This window comes from Miscanthus floridulus, chromosome 12, assembly GCF_019320115.1.
Source record: "Miscanthus floridulus cultivar M001 chromosome 12, ASM1932011v1, whole genome shotgun sequence".
Lineage (NCBI taxonomy): Eukaryota > Viridiplantae > Streptophyta > Magnoliopsida > Poales > Poaceae > Miscanthus > Miscanthus floridulus.
Genome location: NC_089591.1, coordinates 56,484,550 through 56,500,065, shown reverse-complemented (window position 1 = coordinate 56,500,065; position 15,516 = coordinate 56,484,550). Strand labels below are relative to the sequence as shown.

Genomic DNA, 15,516 nt, shown 5'->3' with positions numbered 1-15,516 from the left:
CGAGCGGCGACGATGGTGGTGAGGTGGAGCGGGGTCCCCTCGACCGCCTCCCTGATGTCAGGGAGATGGTTCTTGGGGCGTCGGCGGGCAGTCTGGCGTCCCAACGAGGAGGAGGAGACGGCGACTCAGGGCAAATGAGCGCCCGCCCCGTGGCCGAGGCCGATACACCCGAGACAAGGGCGTTGGGAAAGCACGCCGTTAGCCCACTAGGCTCAATGGCAGAGGTGGAGCAGGCAGCTGCAGGGCTGGCTCCATCGGGGGTTGAGTGAGCGCTGGAGTCCAGCGAAGGTCGGCCGGCCTCGGCGGATATGGGGGCCGCGCCACCGCCGCCGTTGTAGAGGAGGGACATGGTGAAGAAGTGGTTGGGCATCCGCTCGGGGTGAGTATTTCGCTAGTGAAGTCTTTTAACATCTCCTGCTTTTGTTTTGGTCGCGGGTCTGACCGTGTTTTGCCCTCAGCAAGAAGCGTCAGGCGGAAGTGCCTGCCTTTGCGTCGCGCAAGGCGCTCAAGGTGGGCATGGGTTCCATCGCCCCAGGGGCGGTGGAGGTACAGGAGTTGGTCGCCCAGGTAGGGGCTACCCAGGCGGCCGTGGGGCGAGAGGAGGAGGAGGAGCCTACACTCCGCGAGGCCACAGCACCTGCAGCTGTCGAGGCCACTGTGGGTGCAGCCAAGACCCCCTCGGCCATGGAGGCCACCGAGGGCGAGGTCGAGGTCGAGGCCCCCACGGTCGCCGAGGCCCTCCGGACCTCAGGGGCTGAGGTGGTGGAGATCGCGGCGCCCGGGAACTTCGGGGCCAAAGTGGTGGAGGCCGGAGTGAGCGCGGCGAGGGTGGTGGACCTTGAGGTAGAGACGGAGGTGAGGCAAGCCTCAACCCTGCCGCCAATTCAGAGCGTGCTTCCGGTACAAGGGAGCGCCCGGGAGGCAGAGGTCTGCCCGATCCCTACCGACAATGCTTCCCGAGGGAAGGGGGTGGCTGATGCCGGGGCGGCCAGTGCCGTGGAACAACCGGCTTTGGCTTCGGGCGAGGGAAGTGCGGCCCTCGTGCGAGTGCGGCCTAAGCCGTACGGGTGGGATCACCCGCGCGTCTGGTGGCAGAGCCGCGATGACCCCGAGGGGGAGCCCATCTTTGCACTTGAGGACGCGGCCGAGGGGGGTCGCTGGGACACCCTCGAGCAGTACCGCAGCCTGGCGGAGCGGTCGCTGTGGACAGCGCTGTCCGTCATGGCCAATGACCTGCCCGGGGTTTCGCAGGTATGTATCCCCCTTTTCTCGTGTGACGTCGTCTTTCTCCGGGTTTATTCGTAGTGCTCAACTTGTGTTCTACCTATCTAGGAGCTCGAGGCCCAGTCCTTCGGGAAGTCGCTGTTCCTTCGGCGGGAGAGGGGCGTCTGGGACGAGCTCTGTCGGCAGAGGGAGCTGCTCGCCCACGCTAACGAGCTTCTGTCGGCGCGGAGCATGGAGGTGGAGGATCTCCATCTTTGCTGTGACAACCGGGAGGCTGAGGAGGCCACGGCTCAGGGGCAGGTCGCCCCTTTGGTGGCATGGGTCAAGGAGCTGGAGGAGGAACTGGCCCGGGTGGCCGACGAGCGAGACGCCTCCAACTCCCGGGCGAAAGAAGTGAGGGCCACCGCCATAGCCACCGCCGGGCAGCTGGGTGCGGAGCAGCAGGCGCACGAGTTGACGAAAGGTGCCTTGGCAGAGGCCACCAAGGTGGCCAAGGCTTCCCAAGGTGAGGCCCTAAAATGGAGGGAAAAGGCCGAGGGTGAGTCCTGTTCCCTTTGTCTCGTTCGTCTTTTCACGCGTTCGACACCTGACTTCTTGTCGCGATGCAGAACTGGAGAAGGAGGCTTCCAGGGCAGCCGAGGCCTCTCGAGTCGAGGTCCAGCGCTGGAAGGAGAAGGCCAAGGGTGAGTCTCGCAGGCCTCACGCCCCCGTTTGGCCTGTTTTCTTTGACGCTTAATCCCATTCTACTTGTTTTGGCGCAGGGTTGGATAATGAGGTCTCGCGGTTGACCGAGGCCTTCGTCGCGCTGCAGATAGTGCTCAATTGCGAGATCGAGGAGCATGAGGTGCTGCAGAGCACAGCTCGCGTCGTCTGCGAGGCCCTGGAGATGGAGGGGGTTCAATCGGGCAGCTCCCTTAGGAGCCGCCTGACTGCGTTGATTGGCTAAGCGCGTCAGCGGCTGCGAGAGGCGCTACACATAGGCGTCAAACGCGCCCTGGCCGTCGTCTCCTCGCACTATGCCGGCGTCGATGTCAAAGGCGTCAGTGACGGTTATGTCCTGTCCGAGGATGCCGTCGAGGCCGAGGAGGAGCTGACGAAGCTAGAAGCGGCAGTCGAGGGCCCCGGCACGGCGTTGGCGAAGCTATTCGAAGAGGAGGTGGTCCCTCCTTCGCCGTCTGCCGACGTGGGAGACCCTGCGCCTTGACCTGGGCTGAGGGGGCCATGTAATAAGTTAGATTTATTACTGTATCACGACGTTTGTGGCCGTCGAGGCCTTTGTGAGGTGCTTGTATATATACGTTTTTTCTAATCGCTTTATTGTATTTCCGAGCCTCTGTCCTCTGTCTCGCCTCCGAACGTATCATCTGTAAAAACTCCCTTGGAGCCTAAGTCGTCCCTCGGGTAAAAGGTGGTGAGGGAGTTGCCGTAGCCCGGAGGCGTTGGTCATTCTCACGGCTCGGCCGGCCTTTTAGCCTTGAGACATACTTTTGGTCCTTAGGTTCTTTACAAATGATCTGTTAGAGCGCACTAGAGAGAGTTTGGCATAGGGATTTAACTGAAAATCGATTAAGAAATGGTGTCCGGGACTTAGGGGGGTTCCCCCCTAGCCCCCGAGGGAGGTTCAGCCATGCGGAGGCATGGCTGAGTCTCCCTTGAAGCGTTATCGTAAAGCGTTTTACCTTCTGTTCCGATTTCTAGACAAGTCCTTTTGAAAAAACCCCCTCGGAGCCTAGGCTGCCTCTCGAGCAAAAGGTGGTGAGGGAGTTGTCGTAGCCTGGAGGCGTAGGCTTGTCTCCTAGCTCGGCCAGCCTTTTGCTCTTGAGGCGAACCTCTGGTCCTTAGGTTTTTTTGTAATCGACTTGTCCTGGTACGGGATAGGTTCCCCTTGATGGGGGTTTCTCGAAAAATTAGAACAACTAAAGATGCTTCTTTAATGTATTTCGAGAAACAAAATATACAATGCTCGAAAATTTAAGGGTAGAAGCGACGTAGCTGTTCTATGTTCCAAGCGTTGGTGAGGACTTTGCCCTTCTCATTGGCTAACTTGTAGGTCCCGGGCTTCAGTACTTGAGCGACGATGTACGGCCCTTCCCAGGGTGGGGTCAGCTTGTGGCAGCCCTTGTTGCTCTGCCTCAGCCTCAGCACCAGGTCGCCCACCTTCAGGTCTCGGCTTCGGACGCGCCGGGCTTGGTAGCGTCACAGGGCTTGCTGGTACCTGGCTGAGTGTAGCAGCGCGACGTCTCGGGCCTCCTCCAGTTGGTCGAGGGCATCTTCGCGGGTAGTGCGGTTGCTTTGCTCGTTGTATGTCTGTAGCCTCGGGGAACCGTATTCTAAGTCAGTGGGGAGGATGGCCTCGGCTCCATAGACCAGAAAGAACGGTGTGAATCCCGTGGCTCAGCTCGGGGTGTTTCTTAGGCTCCAGATGACCGACGGGAGTTCCGCAAGCCATTTCTTGCCAAACTTCTTCAACCGGTTGAATATTCTTGGCTTAAGGCCTTGTAGGATCATGCCGTTGGCACGCTCTACTTGGCCATTTGTCCTAGGGTGTCCTACGGCCGACCAGGCCACCCAGATGTGGTGGTCGTCGCAGAACGTCAGGAACTTGCGACCGGTGAATTGTGTCCCATTGTCAGTGATGATGGTGTTAGGAACCCCAAACCTGTGGATGATGTCAGTGAAGAATAGAACCGCTTGCTCGGATTTGATTTGCGTGATCGGGCGAGCCTTGATCCACTTGGAGAACTTGTCGATGGCTACCAGCAGGTGGGTGTAGCCCCTGGGGGCCTTCTGTAGAGGCCCAACCATGTCTAGACCCCACACGGCAAATGGCCATGTGACGGGGATGGTTTGGAGGGCTTGGGCCGGGAGGTGCGTCTGCCACGCATAGTACTGACATCCCTCGCAGGAGCGTACTAGCTTGGTGGCGTTGGCAACCGCCGTTGGCCAGTAGAAACCTTGGCGAAAGGCGTTTCCAACGAGTGTCCGAGGCGCCACATGGTGCCCGTAGGCTCCCACGTGCAAGTCCCAAAGCAGGGCCTGGCCTGCCTCGGTAGTGATGCATCGTTGGAGGACGCCTGACGGGCTTCGCCTGTACAACTCGCGGTCACAGAGGACGTAAATTTTGGCTCGTCGTGCAAGCCATCGGGCTTCGGTCCTGTCTGCAGGGAGCTCTCCCCGGGTGAGGTAATCAAGGAGCGGGGTTCGCCAGTCCGTACCCTGGTCGGCCTCGGGAGGCTCTGCTTCGATTTCCATGACTTCAGGCTCGACTGCGGGGGCCTTGGCCCTTCGACGGGCTTGACCGGTGAGCCATCTTCCGCCGCCGGGGTGCAGTCGATGGAAGGTTTGCGAAGGTCTCTGGCAAAGATGTTTGGGGGGACCGGGGCCCTCGTCGACGCCATTTTTGCCAGTTCGTCCACGGCCTCGTTGTACTTTCGCGCAACGTGGTTGAGTTCGAGACCGTCGAACTTGTTCTCTAGGCGACGTACTATCGTGCAGTACGCCTTCATTTTGGGGTCATGGCAGCTTGACTCTTTCATCACCTGATCGACGATGAGCTGCGAATCACCCCGTACGTCGAGACGTCGCACTCCCAGTTCGATGGCGATTTGCAGGCCGTTGACGAGGGCCTCATATTCAGCCACGTTGTTGGAGACGGCGAAGTGAAGCCGGATCATGTAGCGCATGTGTACTCCGAGGGGCGAGACCAGGAGCAGGCCCGCGCCAGCCCCAGTCTTCATCAGAGACCCATCGAAGTACATGGTCCAGCATTCTGATTGGATCTGAGCGGGTGGCAGCTGTGTGTCAGTCCACTCGGCTACAAAGTCGGCTAGGACCTGTGATTTGATCGCTTTCCGAGGCACGAAAGACAAAGCTTCCCCCATGAGTTCGACAGCCCACTTGGCTATTCTACCCGAGGCCTCCCGGTTTCGGATTATCTCTCCCAGAGGAAAAGACGACACCACGGTCACCGGGTGGGACTCGAAGTAGTGATGCAGCTTGCATCGAGCCAAGACTACGGCATAAACCAGCTTCTGGATGTGGGGGTAACGCGTCTTAGTCTCGGAGAGCACTTCACTGATGAAGTAGACAGGTCGTTGGACGGGTAAAGCATGTCCCTTCTCCTGCCTCTCGACTACTACGGCCGCGCTGACCACTTGGGTCGTCGCGGTGACAAGCCAGGCGATAATCGGCTAGCCATAGCTCGGGGTTCGTCTCGCCGCTATACTTTGTGAGGTTGGCAGGTTGTCGGAACTGGGCTGGAAAGTGAGCGTTGCGGATGGCTCTACTAAAGACCCAAGGGCCAGGTGGCTCGGGAGAAGGACTGTGGTCCTCTTCGCTGTCGTAGCGGCCGCCTCGGTGTGGGTGGTAGCCCTGGCCGGCTCCGTCGTCGTGGCGCCGTCGCCTGCCAACTACTTTGTAGTCACCTTGTGCCTCGCGTTGGTCTCTAGGTCGATCACGCACCGAGGGGGCCCCGTTGGCCGTCGGCACGCGAGCGGGCTCGGGACGGACTGAGGCACCCTAGCCCCGGTGAGGTTGCGCCGTGGGTTGCTCTGAAGTGCCTCCGCGCTGGCGGGAGGCGGAACTTTCGGCCTGCTGCACCGCAGCGGTCTCGAGGAGGTCGTGGAGCTCTTCGCGGACCCGTTGCCCCTCAGTGGTGGAGGGCTCGGGCATTGCTCGGACCAGCATCGCAGCTGCTGCGATATTCTGGCTAGCGCGATTAAAGATTGGGGGTGGCTCACCCCCCTCGTTGTCGTTGATGCGGTGATGGACGTCGCGGGCCCTCCGTCGGGCTCCTCCGCCCTCACCGCGCCTTTGCTGCTCCTGCTTGAGAGTGTCCCGAAGCTATTGTAGGAGGAGTTGGTCTTGTTCGACCTTGGCTTGAAGCTCGCGGAGCTGCTCTAGGTCTGGGTGTCGATGCTCCCCGTGGATGAGATTCTCGTTCTGTGCTGCCGGGGCTTCGAGACGCGGAGGTGTGGCATCGCCCGCCCCTGGCCGAGGCGAGGAAGGGTTGCCTATCCTCTCGTCCTCTTCGCCCGCCCTTGGCATCACGAGCCCGACGTGGAAGCACTCACGAGACGGATCGTAAGTCCCTTCCTCGTCGGAGTCGGAGTAGCCGAAGCAGTAGTCGCTTGCAGTCATAAAGCAGCGCATGGCTTCGGGGTCACAAAGACTAGAGAAGTCTGCTCCAGCCCATGTCTCGTCTTCTTCCGAGGAGTCAGCGTGGGCGTGTGCCAATGTTGCGGGGGAGAAGTCGAGAGCAAAACGTTGGTGGAGTTCTGAGGGCTCTACGTGCTTGGAAGCGTAGGCGGAAGCGAAGGCGGCGGCAGCGTTTATCAACTCGAAGGGGTACGGGGATGGTGCTACTGCCGGGCGCCGCTCCGCCGGGGCTGGCCCCTCAGGAGGTGGCGGGATAGAGCTTGATGACGAGGCGTCGCCGTGCGTCGCCGGAATCTTTTCCTTGCCCAAGCTCAGGTTAGATAAGTCCCCGACCAGGGACTCTGCACCAACAGCTGGGCAAGGGATACCAGCGGAGCGCGGTGCGTCGCCTCGAGCTTGCGTGGTGTCGGAGCGTTCCCGCTCGCGTCGCGCCTGGCGAGTGCTACGGGAGCCATGGCCCGAACGCTGCCTGCACCTGGGCCGCGGGTCTGTGGTAACGTCGTCGAGCTATGGAGCTCGGGGTGCGAGGAGTACCATATAATATCCACATCCTAGAGACATGAACTCTAGGCTCCCGAACCATATCACCGTGCCGAGATGTAATGGTCGTACGAGGTCTGCCATCCGAAACTTGCTGGGACAATGAAGCTAACACGCAGCGAGCCCCTACCTGACGCGCCAACTGTCGGTGTTTCGGACCGGGGGGGGGGTCCTTAACCAACGAGTGAATTTGTGCTGCGTGCCCTTAATCCCCGATGGTGATGCAAAGAGACATAAGGTTTATACTGGTTCAGGCAATCAACGCCCTACGTCCAGTCTGAGAGATCGATCTTGTATTCCTTGCACCGGAGTGCTCGTAGTAGGGGGTTACAAGCTAGGTGAGAGAGGGAGCTAGCCCCAGGTCTCGGCCGGGGGTGGTGCGGGCTGCTTGAGGCGTTGTTCTCAAGCAGCGTAGAAGTGTGTGGTTCTATTGGTGAGTTCCTCTTTTTGCTCCTCGTTCTCCCCCCTAGAAATGGCCCCGGCCCCTCCCTTTTATACTCTAAGGGAGAACCAGGACGTACATATGTTGCTACATAGCGTCCGATAAGTGGGGATGGCGTGTCCGAGCCCTATAGCCGGCCACTGTTGTGGTATGGTCGATGGAGTGGCCCCGTCCTTATCGTGCAGAAGTGACGCGCCGGTCATACTTGATCTTGTACGTCGTGGGGCTCCAGTACAGCTTGAGGCAGGGCATGGCGGGTGACGTGTCGGTCATCGTGCGATGACATCGTAGGGGGCCGAGGCTCTGCAGATGCCGAGGCCGAGCCATCGTGGGGGCTCGCCGGACATGGATCCCCAGGCTGTCGAGCCCCTGAAGCAAACTGCCGAGGCTTTGAAGGGAATTATTGGTCCTGGGTACCGATTCCGAGGCCACAGTATCCCGGTCGTGGCTCCCCACGCCGCGTTGTTCTCAGAGCAGGAGTTGGCAGCACAGTGAGGCATGAGCGTCAACCATGTGCATAGCGGTGGGCACAGTGGCGGGTAACCCTTGTCCAGTCCCGCCCCCCGTCCCGTCGGCCATTCCGCTGTACTGTGCCGAGCATGCGGCCGATGTCAGTGGCAGCAGTTGGCTGAGTTAATGCGACGCGACGTTTGGTCAGAGGGACATGTGAAGGAAGAGGGAGCGGAGTGTTGCCGAGCCCGCCTCGCGCGAGGCGGAGGGTCGGCGACCCGGCCGAGGCCTGCGACGAGAGGGGGTCGGCCGAGGCCTTCGGTGGGGGATCGCCCGAGGCCAGCGGTGAGGGGGCCTCGAGCGATACGGAGAATTGGCCGAGGCCTTTGGTGAGAGGTCGCCCGAGGCCAGCGATTGTTAGCTGGTTTCGATCTTTACGAAGTCTAAGCAGTCGTTTTTTGGTTCTTGCTTAGGGTACCCCTTCTCGCGGTATCCGACAACCAGTATAAACCTTGTGTCTCTTTGCATCACCATCCGGGATTGGGAACACGCATTACAAATTTACTAGTTGGTTGAGGATCCCCGGTCCAAAACACCGACAGTTTATATACTACTAAAACGATTAGGACGTGATTGACTGGTTTTGAAGATATAGGATGACCTTTGTGAATTTCTAAGACTGCGGAGTGGATTTTTTAGGCTGTTTTCCCATGGCACTGTTTAATAAGATTTTAATCTTTTAAGATAAGATTTCTCTTAGTCATCTTTCACTCGATTATCTTCAAATTCAACAAGAAAATAGGGCAGATTAAATGATGGAAGACATGATCCATGAACACACAAGCAAATCGTAACCATATAGTATGAAAATACTTTCGCTGGTTCCCGTCTGTGCTCAGTGGCGTAGCTAGGATCTGGAGCAAGGGTGGTCCACTATAGAGGTGGTTCACTATAGATGTAAAACCAAATTATAGAGTGATCCATGTGTAATTTTCATGATTTTAAAGAGCTCATCTACTGTAGTTTAACCTTGAGCTAAATTTTAGGGTGGTCCATGGACCACCTGTCCACCTAGCTAGCTCCGCCTATGTCTGTGCTGTGCGTTAGCACGCCGCACGTGCCACGCCGGGACAACACGCGACGCGCACCATGCACGGTTGAAACTTGAAAGAATCTATATATCTACCTGTTTGATAATCTGTACATATCGAATCCAGAGTCCAAGCTCGGGCACCCGGTTAAGCCATGTCGCCCGTTAACCATTAGCTGCTAGATCAGACAAAAATGAGATCTAGGCCGTCCGATGAGGATCGGTTCGGGTCTGCTACCCGCTTCATCATCGTCGACGGCAATTGCGAACCTTCGCGGGCCGCACCTGGTTCCGCCCGCTCACCTCCGCCGCTCCGTGTCCACTTTCTTCCCCGTGACCTCTCCTTGGTTGAAACTTCGGTGAGGCGCGCGCGGCGGTGGCCGAGGGCTACCAGCGCGGGCATAACCCCCGGCGACAGAGCCCGCACGCTCCATGCCAGCGGCGGTGGCAGCTCCCACACGCGCATGGCCGCCGCCGGCTCCGGCGCCCGCACGCGCCTAGCCAGCACAAGCTGCGGCCCAAAAGTCCGAACGACGATTTACAGGCCTCAGGCATCCCTGTGCTCAAGGGCGGAGCCTAGGTCCGGCCACCCTGGGCCGGTGCCCGGGCTCCTCCTGCTGGCTGCTAGCTGCTGACACGTTAGCTGCTACCGCGCGGGAGCAGGAGCATGCGAAGGGATCCTAGCGCAGGAACATGAGCATGAGCTGGCTGCTGCTGACACATTAACCAACGAGCATGAGCATGAGCATGAGCATGAGCATGCGGAGGGATCTAGCCAGGATAATATGATTTTATTTTAGCACGAGCAAGTAGCCAAGCATAATATGATTTTATTTTATCATGAGCATGAGCATGCAAAGGGATCCTGCACTTCTATTTGAATGAATGGCTCCTTCCGCGCTAATTGGTATTTATTTGTTCTTGGCCTCTACTAATTCGAATGCATCAGCCAATGAGCCAATGTTTTCTTCTACCGTCCCTGCTTCAAATTATAAGATATTGACCCCTACTAATCCACTCGAATGCATGAGCCAATGTTGCCGTCTACTTACTCTGTTTCAAATTATAAAATATTTTAGATTTTTAATACATTGCTTTTACTAAGTATTTAGACATAGTGTGTATCTAAATCAATAGCAAATATTATTTATAAAAGCTAAAACGTCCTATGATTTGAAATGGAGGTATAGCATCTTGGATGGTGGTTGCTTTGTCATGCAAAAATATAGTAGAAAGTTCGCCATAGGTGAATTTTTATGTCGGATCCGCTACTGCTTATCAGCCTGTTCAGTTGGCTGGTTCGTATTGTCGTTAGTTTATGAAGAAATACTGCTGGCTAATTTATGTGAGAGAAAAATACTGTTCTGGGTGGTGGAAATTTACACCATGTTCGCTTATTGGTTTTAGCCAGCCCAAATTAGCCAGCCAACAGTGTTTTCCTCTCACAACAAACCAGCACCAGCCAGTCCAAACAACGCAGAAACCAACCAGCTAACATGCCGTTAGGATTGTTTCGACAAGCCACAGCAAACGATATCTCGCCCAGGCTTCGTAAAATTCCTGGCTCCGCCGTTGTCTGTGCTTGGCGAACGCCTCGGCAATCTAGGCCATCAGTGCGGCCATTAGCCACCATGGCTCCGGGAGACCAGCGGGGTGGAGGTGGTGGCTCAACCTCACCGAGTCCGTCCGCCTCGATGCCCCTCGGCTCTGCGAGGCCCGCCTCAACACCACGGTGTGTGCTGCACCACCGCATGGCCATCTAGGCCCAGCTCCTTCGCCTCAATTGTCAACACCCAGCGTCGCATTGAGGACTTGATCGGGATTCGACGCTCGACCGCTCCAGCAGTAGGGCCTCTGGGAAACACCTAGCACCAGCCGTGGAATACTGGACCTGTAAGGCCCTAGGGCTGTTGGGTCCTGCAGCACTTGTGGTGAATCGGCTGGCTATCCTAGCCAGAGGAAGGAGAAACGGAGTTGCGTAGGCTATGCCCCAGTGATGGTGCCGACATAGTACTGGACAACTTGGTGTGTGCATTCACAGAGTACCTCTCTGCTTCTGGGTCGATAGGTGAGCTGGTTGTTTGTCATCGGTCTGTAGCAGGCAAAGGGACGCGCCTAAGTTGTTCGGTAGAATGACGCAAAGGGCGGCCGTGCTGTGAAGTTCTCAGCTTCTGGGCGCTCGAATTAGAAGGTACTACTACTGTATTGTTTTTTATACTACTGAGTTAAAAGCTGATACTACAAAAGTAACTGCTCCAGATTGGGTTCCATTGGGAGTTAGGCAATGATGCTTGAGTGGAGGCTGAATACTGGTGACACACGATGTAGAACACTGAATAAATTCGAGGAAGCATTTAATTTGATGACTATACTGAACTGCTGGGTCAGATTCCTCGCTCCTCTAATGCAAATGGAGCCAATGCTAACATCCAAGCAGTTCCTAAGCGATACAAGTCACAGAAAGCTATAACTGAATCCTGAATAGGTAACTAAATTTCCCCTCAAAGTAGTTTCCTTAATTTGCCTTTCCCTTCGGTCTATCAAAATAACTCACTGGACAGAAATGACTGGTAGTTTCTTTTCTCCTCATTTAAGGTTGTGAAAATCTGAGCTGAAGATGAGGAGATGAGCAAAGCTGCCTCTCTCTTATACCTTCTTTCCTGTTTTGCTTTGGAAGGATGAAGTTGATTATTTGAATGTAACCATGTTGTCTGTTTCCGGGCTCCTTGACAAAGTGATTTAAAAAAAAAATGGTATGTTGGATGGGCACCACACATTCAAACTCCTACGATCGTCAAGGAAAACAATCTACCTTTGGTAAGTTATCCTCATGAAAGTATCTTTATAAGTCTATATAAGCTAGATCAACATCTGCACTGCTGTCTGTTGTAGTTTCCTCAATTGATTTTAGCCCTATTTATAAGATGACCGTATCCAGTTTCTTCGGACATTATCATGGGAGTTATTCATTGCTAGAGGTTTTGGCTGAATATCGAATCGTGGATCATTATATTGCTAGAAACCTAACGTAGTAACGTGTGATGCTGTCGCGCATTGTCCAATGCTGGAAGAATATTGCTCCTTTGCCGATGACACCGTGCCCACCGCATCGTCCGTGGCTGCTGCAGCAGCTGGAAGAGCTATCTGTCCTTCAGAAAAACTGAGCTTCCATTTTCCTCACATTTAGTGAATTGACATCCATGAGTCCTCATGCTTTTTGTGCCCATACGAATCCTAAAGTACCTTCGAGACTGTCGTAGCACTTTTTAAAAAATCGTGTAAATCGAGGGAACTTTATGAGTGAAAATGTGAATTGACTGTTTGGGAAGTCTCTTGCATTCTTAATTGTGAAATGCCGAGAACTACCAAATCATAAGATAAATATATTCATCTGAACTGGACCAAAGGAAATTGACTGTTTGGGAAGTAACAAGGTACTCTGCGTTTACTCAGATTCTGCATTGTTTCTCACTGAAACTGAACTATCTTCATAGCTTATATAATGCTTCACTTTTAGACTAGTACTGATCCTTGATTCAAATCTTTGAGCATTACATATGAACATTTTGCGGTACAGAGTCTCTTACAAGTTAATCTAAAATACTTCTATGGTTCAGGTAAACCTCATTTACAAGGTGTAACATACAAGCTATATTTACCTTTAGAGCGAGTTTTGAAACGACTCTGCAGTTTGCACCCTTTTAAACGGGTGTTCAAGAAAGCTCCAACAAATACTTTAATCTTAGTTTAATTGCCCTGTTCGCTTGGCTTATAAGTCGTACTTTTTCAGCCAACAAACATTATTTTTCTCTCACAACAAATCAGCCAACAATACTTTCAGCCATAGCTTATCAGCCAAGCGAACAGGACAAATGTTGCTTATAATAACCAAATGTTCATACAAACCAGAATATATAAGGTCTTGCACATATTTGATGATTCTGAAGCTTATGCTTTCTCTATTCATAATTGACTTCAATCTTAAAAAGGTTATGGTATGCATGCAGATTCATGGGTGTGTCCATATGCTATGTATTGGGCATGGAAGACCATATCTGCACAAATAGACAACAAACTTTTGATGTTGCTAATGGAAAGGAAAATTTTCTATATGCTACTTTATGCAGTATTGGCACAGTGACCATGGTGACACGGGGGCCCTCTAATTGTTCGAAAGCAGATGCAGCTCTAATCGTCAAATTTAGCGTTGTACTTAAAAACTTTTTTACACGGATTCTTATATTGTTCTACATTGATGGTTGTTAATTATAGAGGCTCAATCCAGGAAGGGGCCACGTCGCCTTTAAATCTCTGCCGTCGGTTCAAGCAGTCACTAGATCCTGCGGGTAAAATGCCTCGGTCGTGAGGATCTTACCGTGGCTTGCAGAGAGTTCCAGATAAGCACGCCTTTTCACTTCCAGTCAAACACGCAGTGGATCCCAGAGAAGAAAACCACTTCCCATCGTTGAGCATCTATGCGGAGGAGGATCCATGGGCCATGGCTGGAGGGGGACCGTGAGAGAGGCCAGCGTTTTTCAGAATCAGTTTATACAAGAAAAGGTATGATATGTCATATACCATTATACCTTGTCCAAGTTAATATGGCCTACAAGAGTTGGAGCAGGTTGAAAACTTCAGATGTTCCATCTAAACTTATTTGCTTCTGATGCGTGAAAATGTAAATAAAGTATTTGTAGTGTGTGTGCAGCCCTATTGATAAAAGAAGTACAAAAGCCTGGATCACAAGAGCATCCTGCATCTATTCCAACTTTAAAAATGGTCAGGGTATGGTTTTATTTTCCTAGAACCGTTCGATCGGATCATCGCGGGTCTCAAACCCGTTAAGTTGCGGACCTGGGCCTTCGCGAATACTTACGAACCCGCTCGGCCATCGACGTCATCTCCCCCGCCTCGCAACGCCGCTCCGCCAGCCTGTGACTGTGAGCCAGGCTCAGGCATCCGCCCACCGCGCCGCTCGTGCCTTTCTCCGGTTGTAGCACCGCCTCAGCCTCCATGCTCTCCACCTGTCGCGCCTCTACCGACCTCATCTACCCGCTCTCGGCCCAGCCGCCCTCAGCCCTTCGTCTATCGAGCTCGAGCCTCCCGTGCGTGAAGGCGGATGGAAAGGGAAGGAGGATGCAGGCTCAGCCTAAGCCACGTCCAGCTCTTGCTCGGTGACGGGCTGACGGCGCCCAGGGCTCGGCCGTACGCTTGGCCGCACCAGCACGCCACGTGCAGTCGTCAGTGGCAGCAGGCCCGTAGATTAGCAGGAGCAAACTGTGCGACTGTTCAGGGCCTCCAAACTTTAAAGACCTCCAAAGTACTAATTAACAATGGTTGATCAATTATTGGATAGAAGAAATAAAATGCAACATTACAACATAGGCCTTAGATTACCGATTAGCTAATTGGATCAGAAGGACGTAAGCTCGGTGGCCAATGCCGGCCGGCCTGCTTGGCTTGGCTTCTTAGATTTTAGGTCCCTATCTTATGTTTCACACAGGGGCCTCCAATTTGTAGGTACGGCCCTGGTGGCAGTCCAGGCGAAACATGGTAGGGGGCGTGGAGGCTGTCCATGGGCGGCTGCCGGCCGCCGGCTTCGGCTGCCCAGAAGGGGATGGCGTCCCCCAAGGCCCAAGCCGAATGGGACAACGATAATGGCATCCTAGCCAACTACACTGGCGTTCACTACACCAGCAACACTCGGCTACCTGTAGCAGAGTGATGGCAGCTCTACTGCCTGCAACATATTCGAGAAAATGTCCAACCGCCTAAGGCATTAAGGTACACAGTTCTGTTCAACTACTATGACAACCCGTTTGATATATTGATGTTACCATTCACACGAGATACAACGACGGAGTCTCAGCCTAACCGTTCATGCCAGATATGTTGCAGTTGCAGGCAATAGACGCCTACCTTCTTTGAGCTTTTACATGAGCATGGTTGTGGTAGTGCAATTCTCTTTGAATCCAACAGAGTTGGATGCAAGGGCCCATGTTTTCCTTTTGTACACTCCCACCCCTATGACATCCACATGTGAAATGTTGACATTTCTCCTTTTAGTCATGCATTCTTATGATTGTGAAAAGCCGAGAACTGTATTTGCTGACGAGAACTACCACACCATAAGATTAATATATTGATCTGAAGTAGACCGACTGTTCATATGCAGTCATACAATCCAGAATATATAAGGTCGTGCATCTATTTGGTGATTCTGAAGTCTCCATTTCACAATTTACTTCGAGCTTGAAAAAGTTATGGTCATGCTGCAGATTCATGGTTGTGTCCATATGCTATGTACTTGCCATGGAAGACTCTTATCTGCACAGACAGAGAGCAAGATGAATTTCCCATGCTGCTTTATTTTGAAAGATCCCATACTGCTTTATGCAGTCACGGATGATAACTGTGGTGAAACAAGTGGAGCTCCAATTGTTGGAGCTGATAGATGGTTGCAGCTCTGAATTTAGGAGTCATCGTCTAAAGTTAGACTTATCTGAAGCAATTGTTGCCTATGGTACTTGAGATATAGTGACAACTAGCATGGCTTCACGATATATACCATAAATAAGGTGGTCACACACAATTCTTGACACTATGGCTTCAC

At 53.8% G+C, this 15,516-nt stretch overlaps 1 protein-coding gene and 1 long non-coding RNA gene across 3 annotated transcripts; both read left to right on the top strand.

Annotated features, from left to right (window-relative positions):
• The first annotated feature begins 516 nt into the window (after positions 1-516).
• LOC136495926 (uncharacterized) lies at positions 517-2,170 on the top strand. Its single transcript, XM_066491709.1, has 4 exons — positions 517-1,251; positions 1,333-1,729; positions 1,833-1,907; positions 1,986-2,170. The coding sequence occupies exons 1-4, from the start codon at positions 517-519 to the stop codon at positions 2,168-2,170; spliced, it is 1,392 nt and encodes a 463-aa protein (XP_066347806.1).
• Positions 2,171-10,449: 8,279 nt separating this feature from the next.
• Positions 10,450-15,267, top strand: LOC136498405 (uncharacterized). Of its 2 annotated transcripts, XR_010769611.1 has the most exons (5): positions 10,450-11,094; positions 11,163-11,388; positions 11,499-11,720; positions 12,911-13,463; positions 14,424-15,267. It is a non-coding gene; the product is annotated as an uncharacterized lncRNA (long non-coding RNA). The 2 variants fall into 2 exon arrangements; XR_010769610.1 differs by lacking the exon at positions 14,424-15,267 and having other exon boundaries at positions 12,911-13,643.
• Positions 15,268-15,516: the final 249 nt, after the last annotated feature.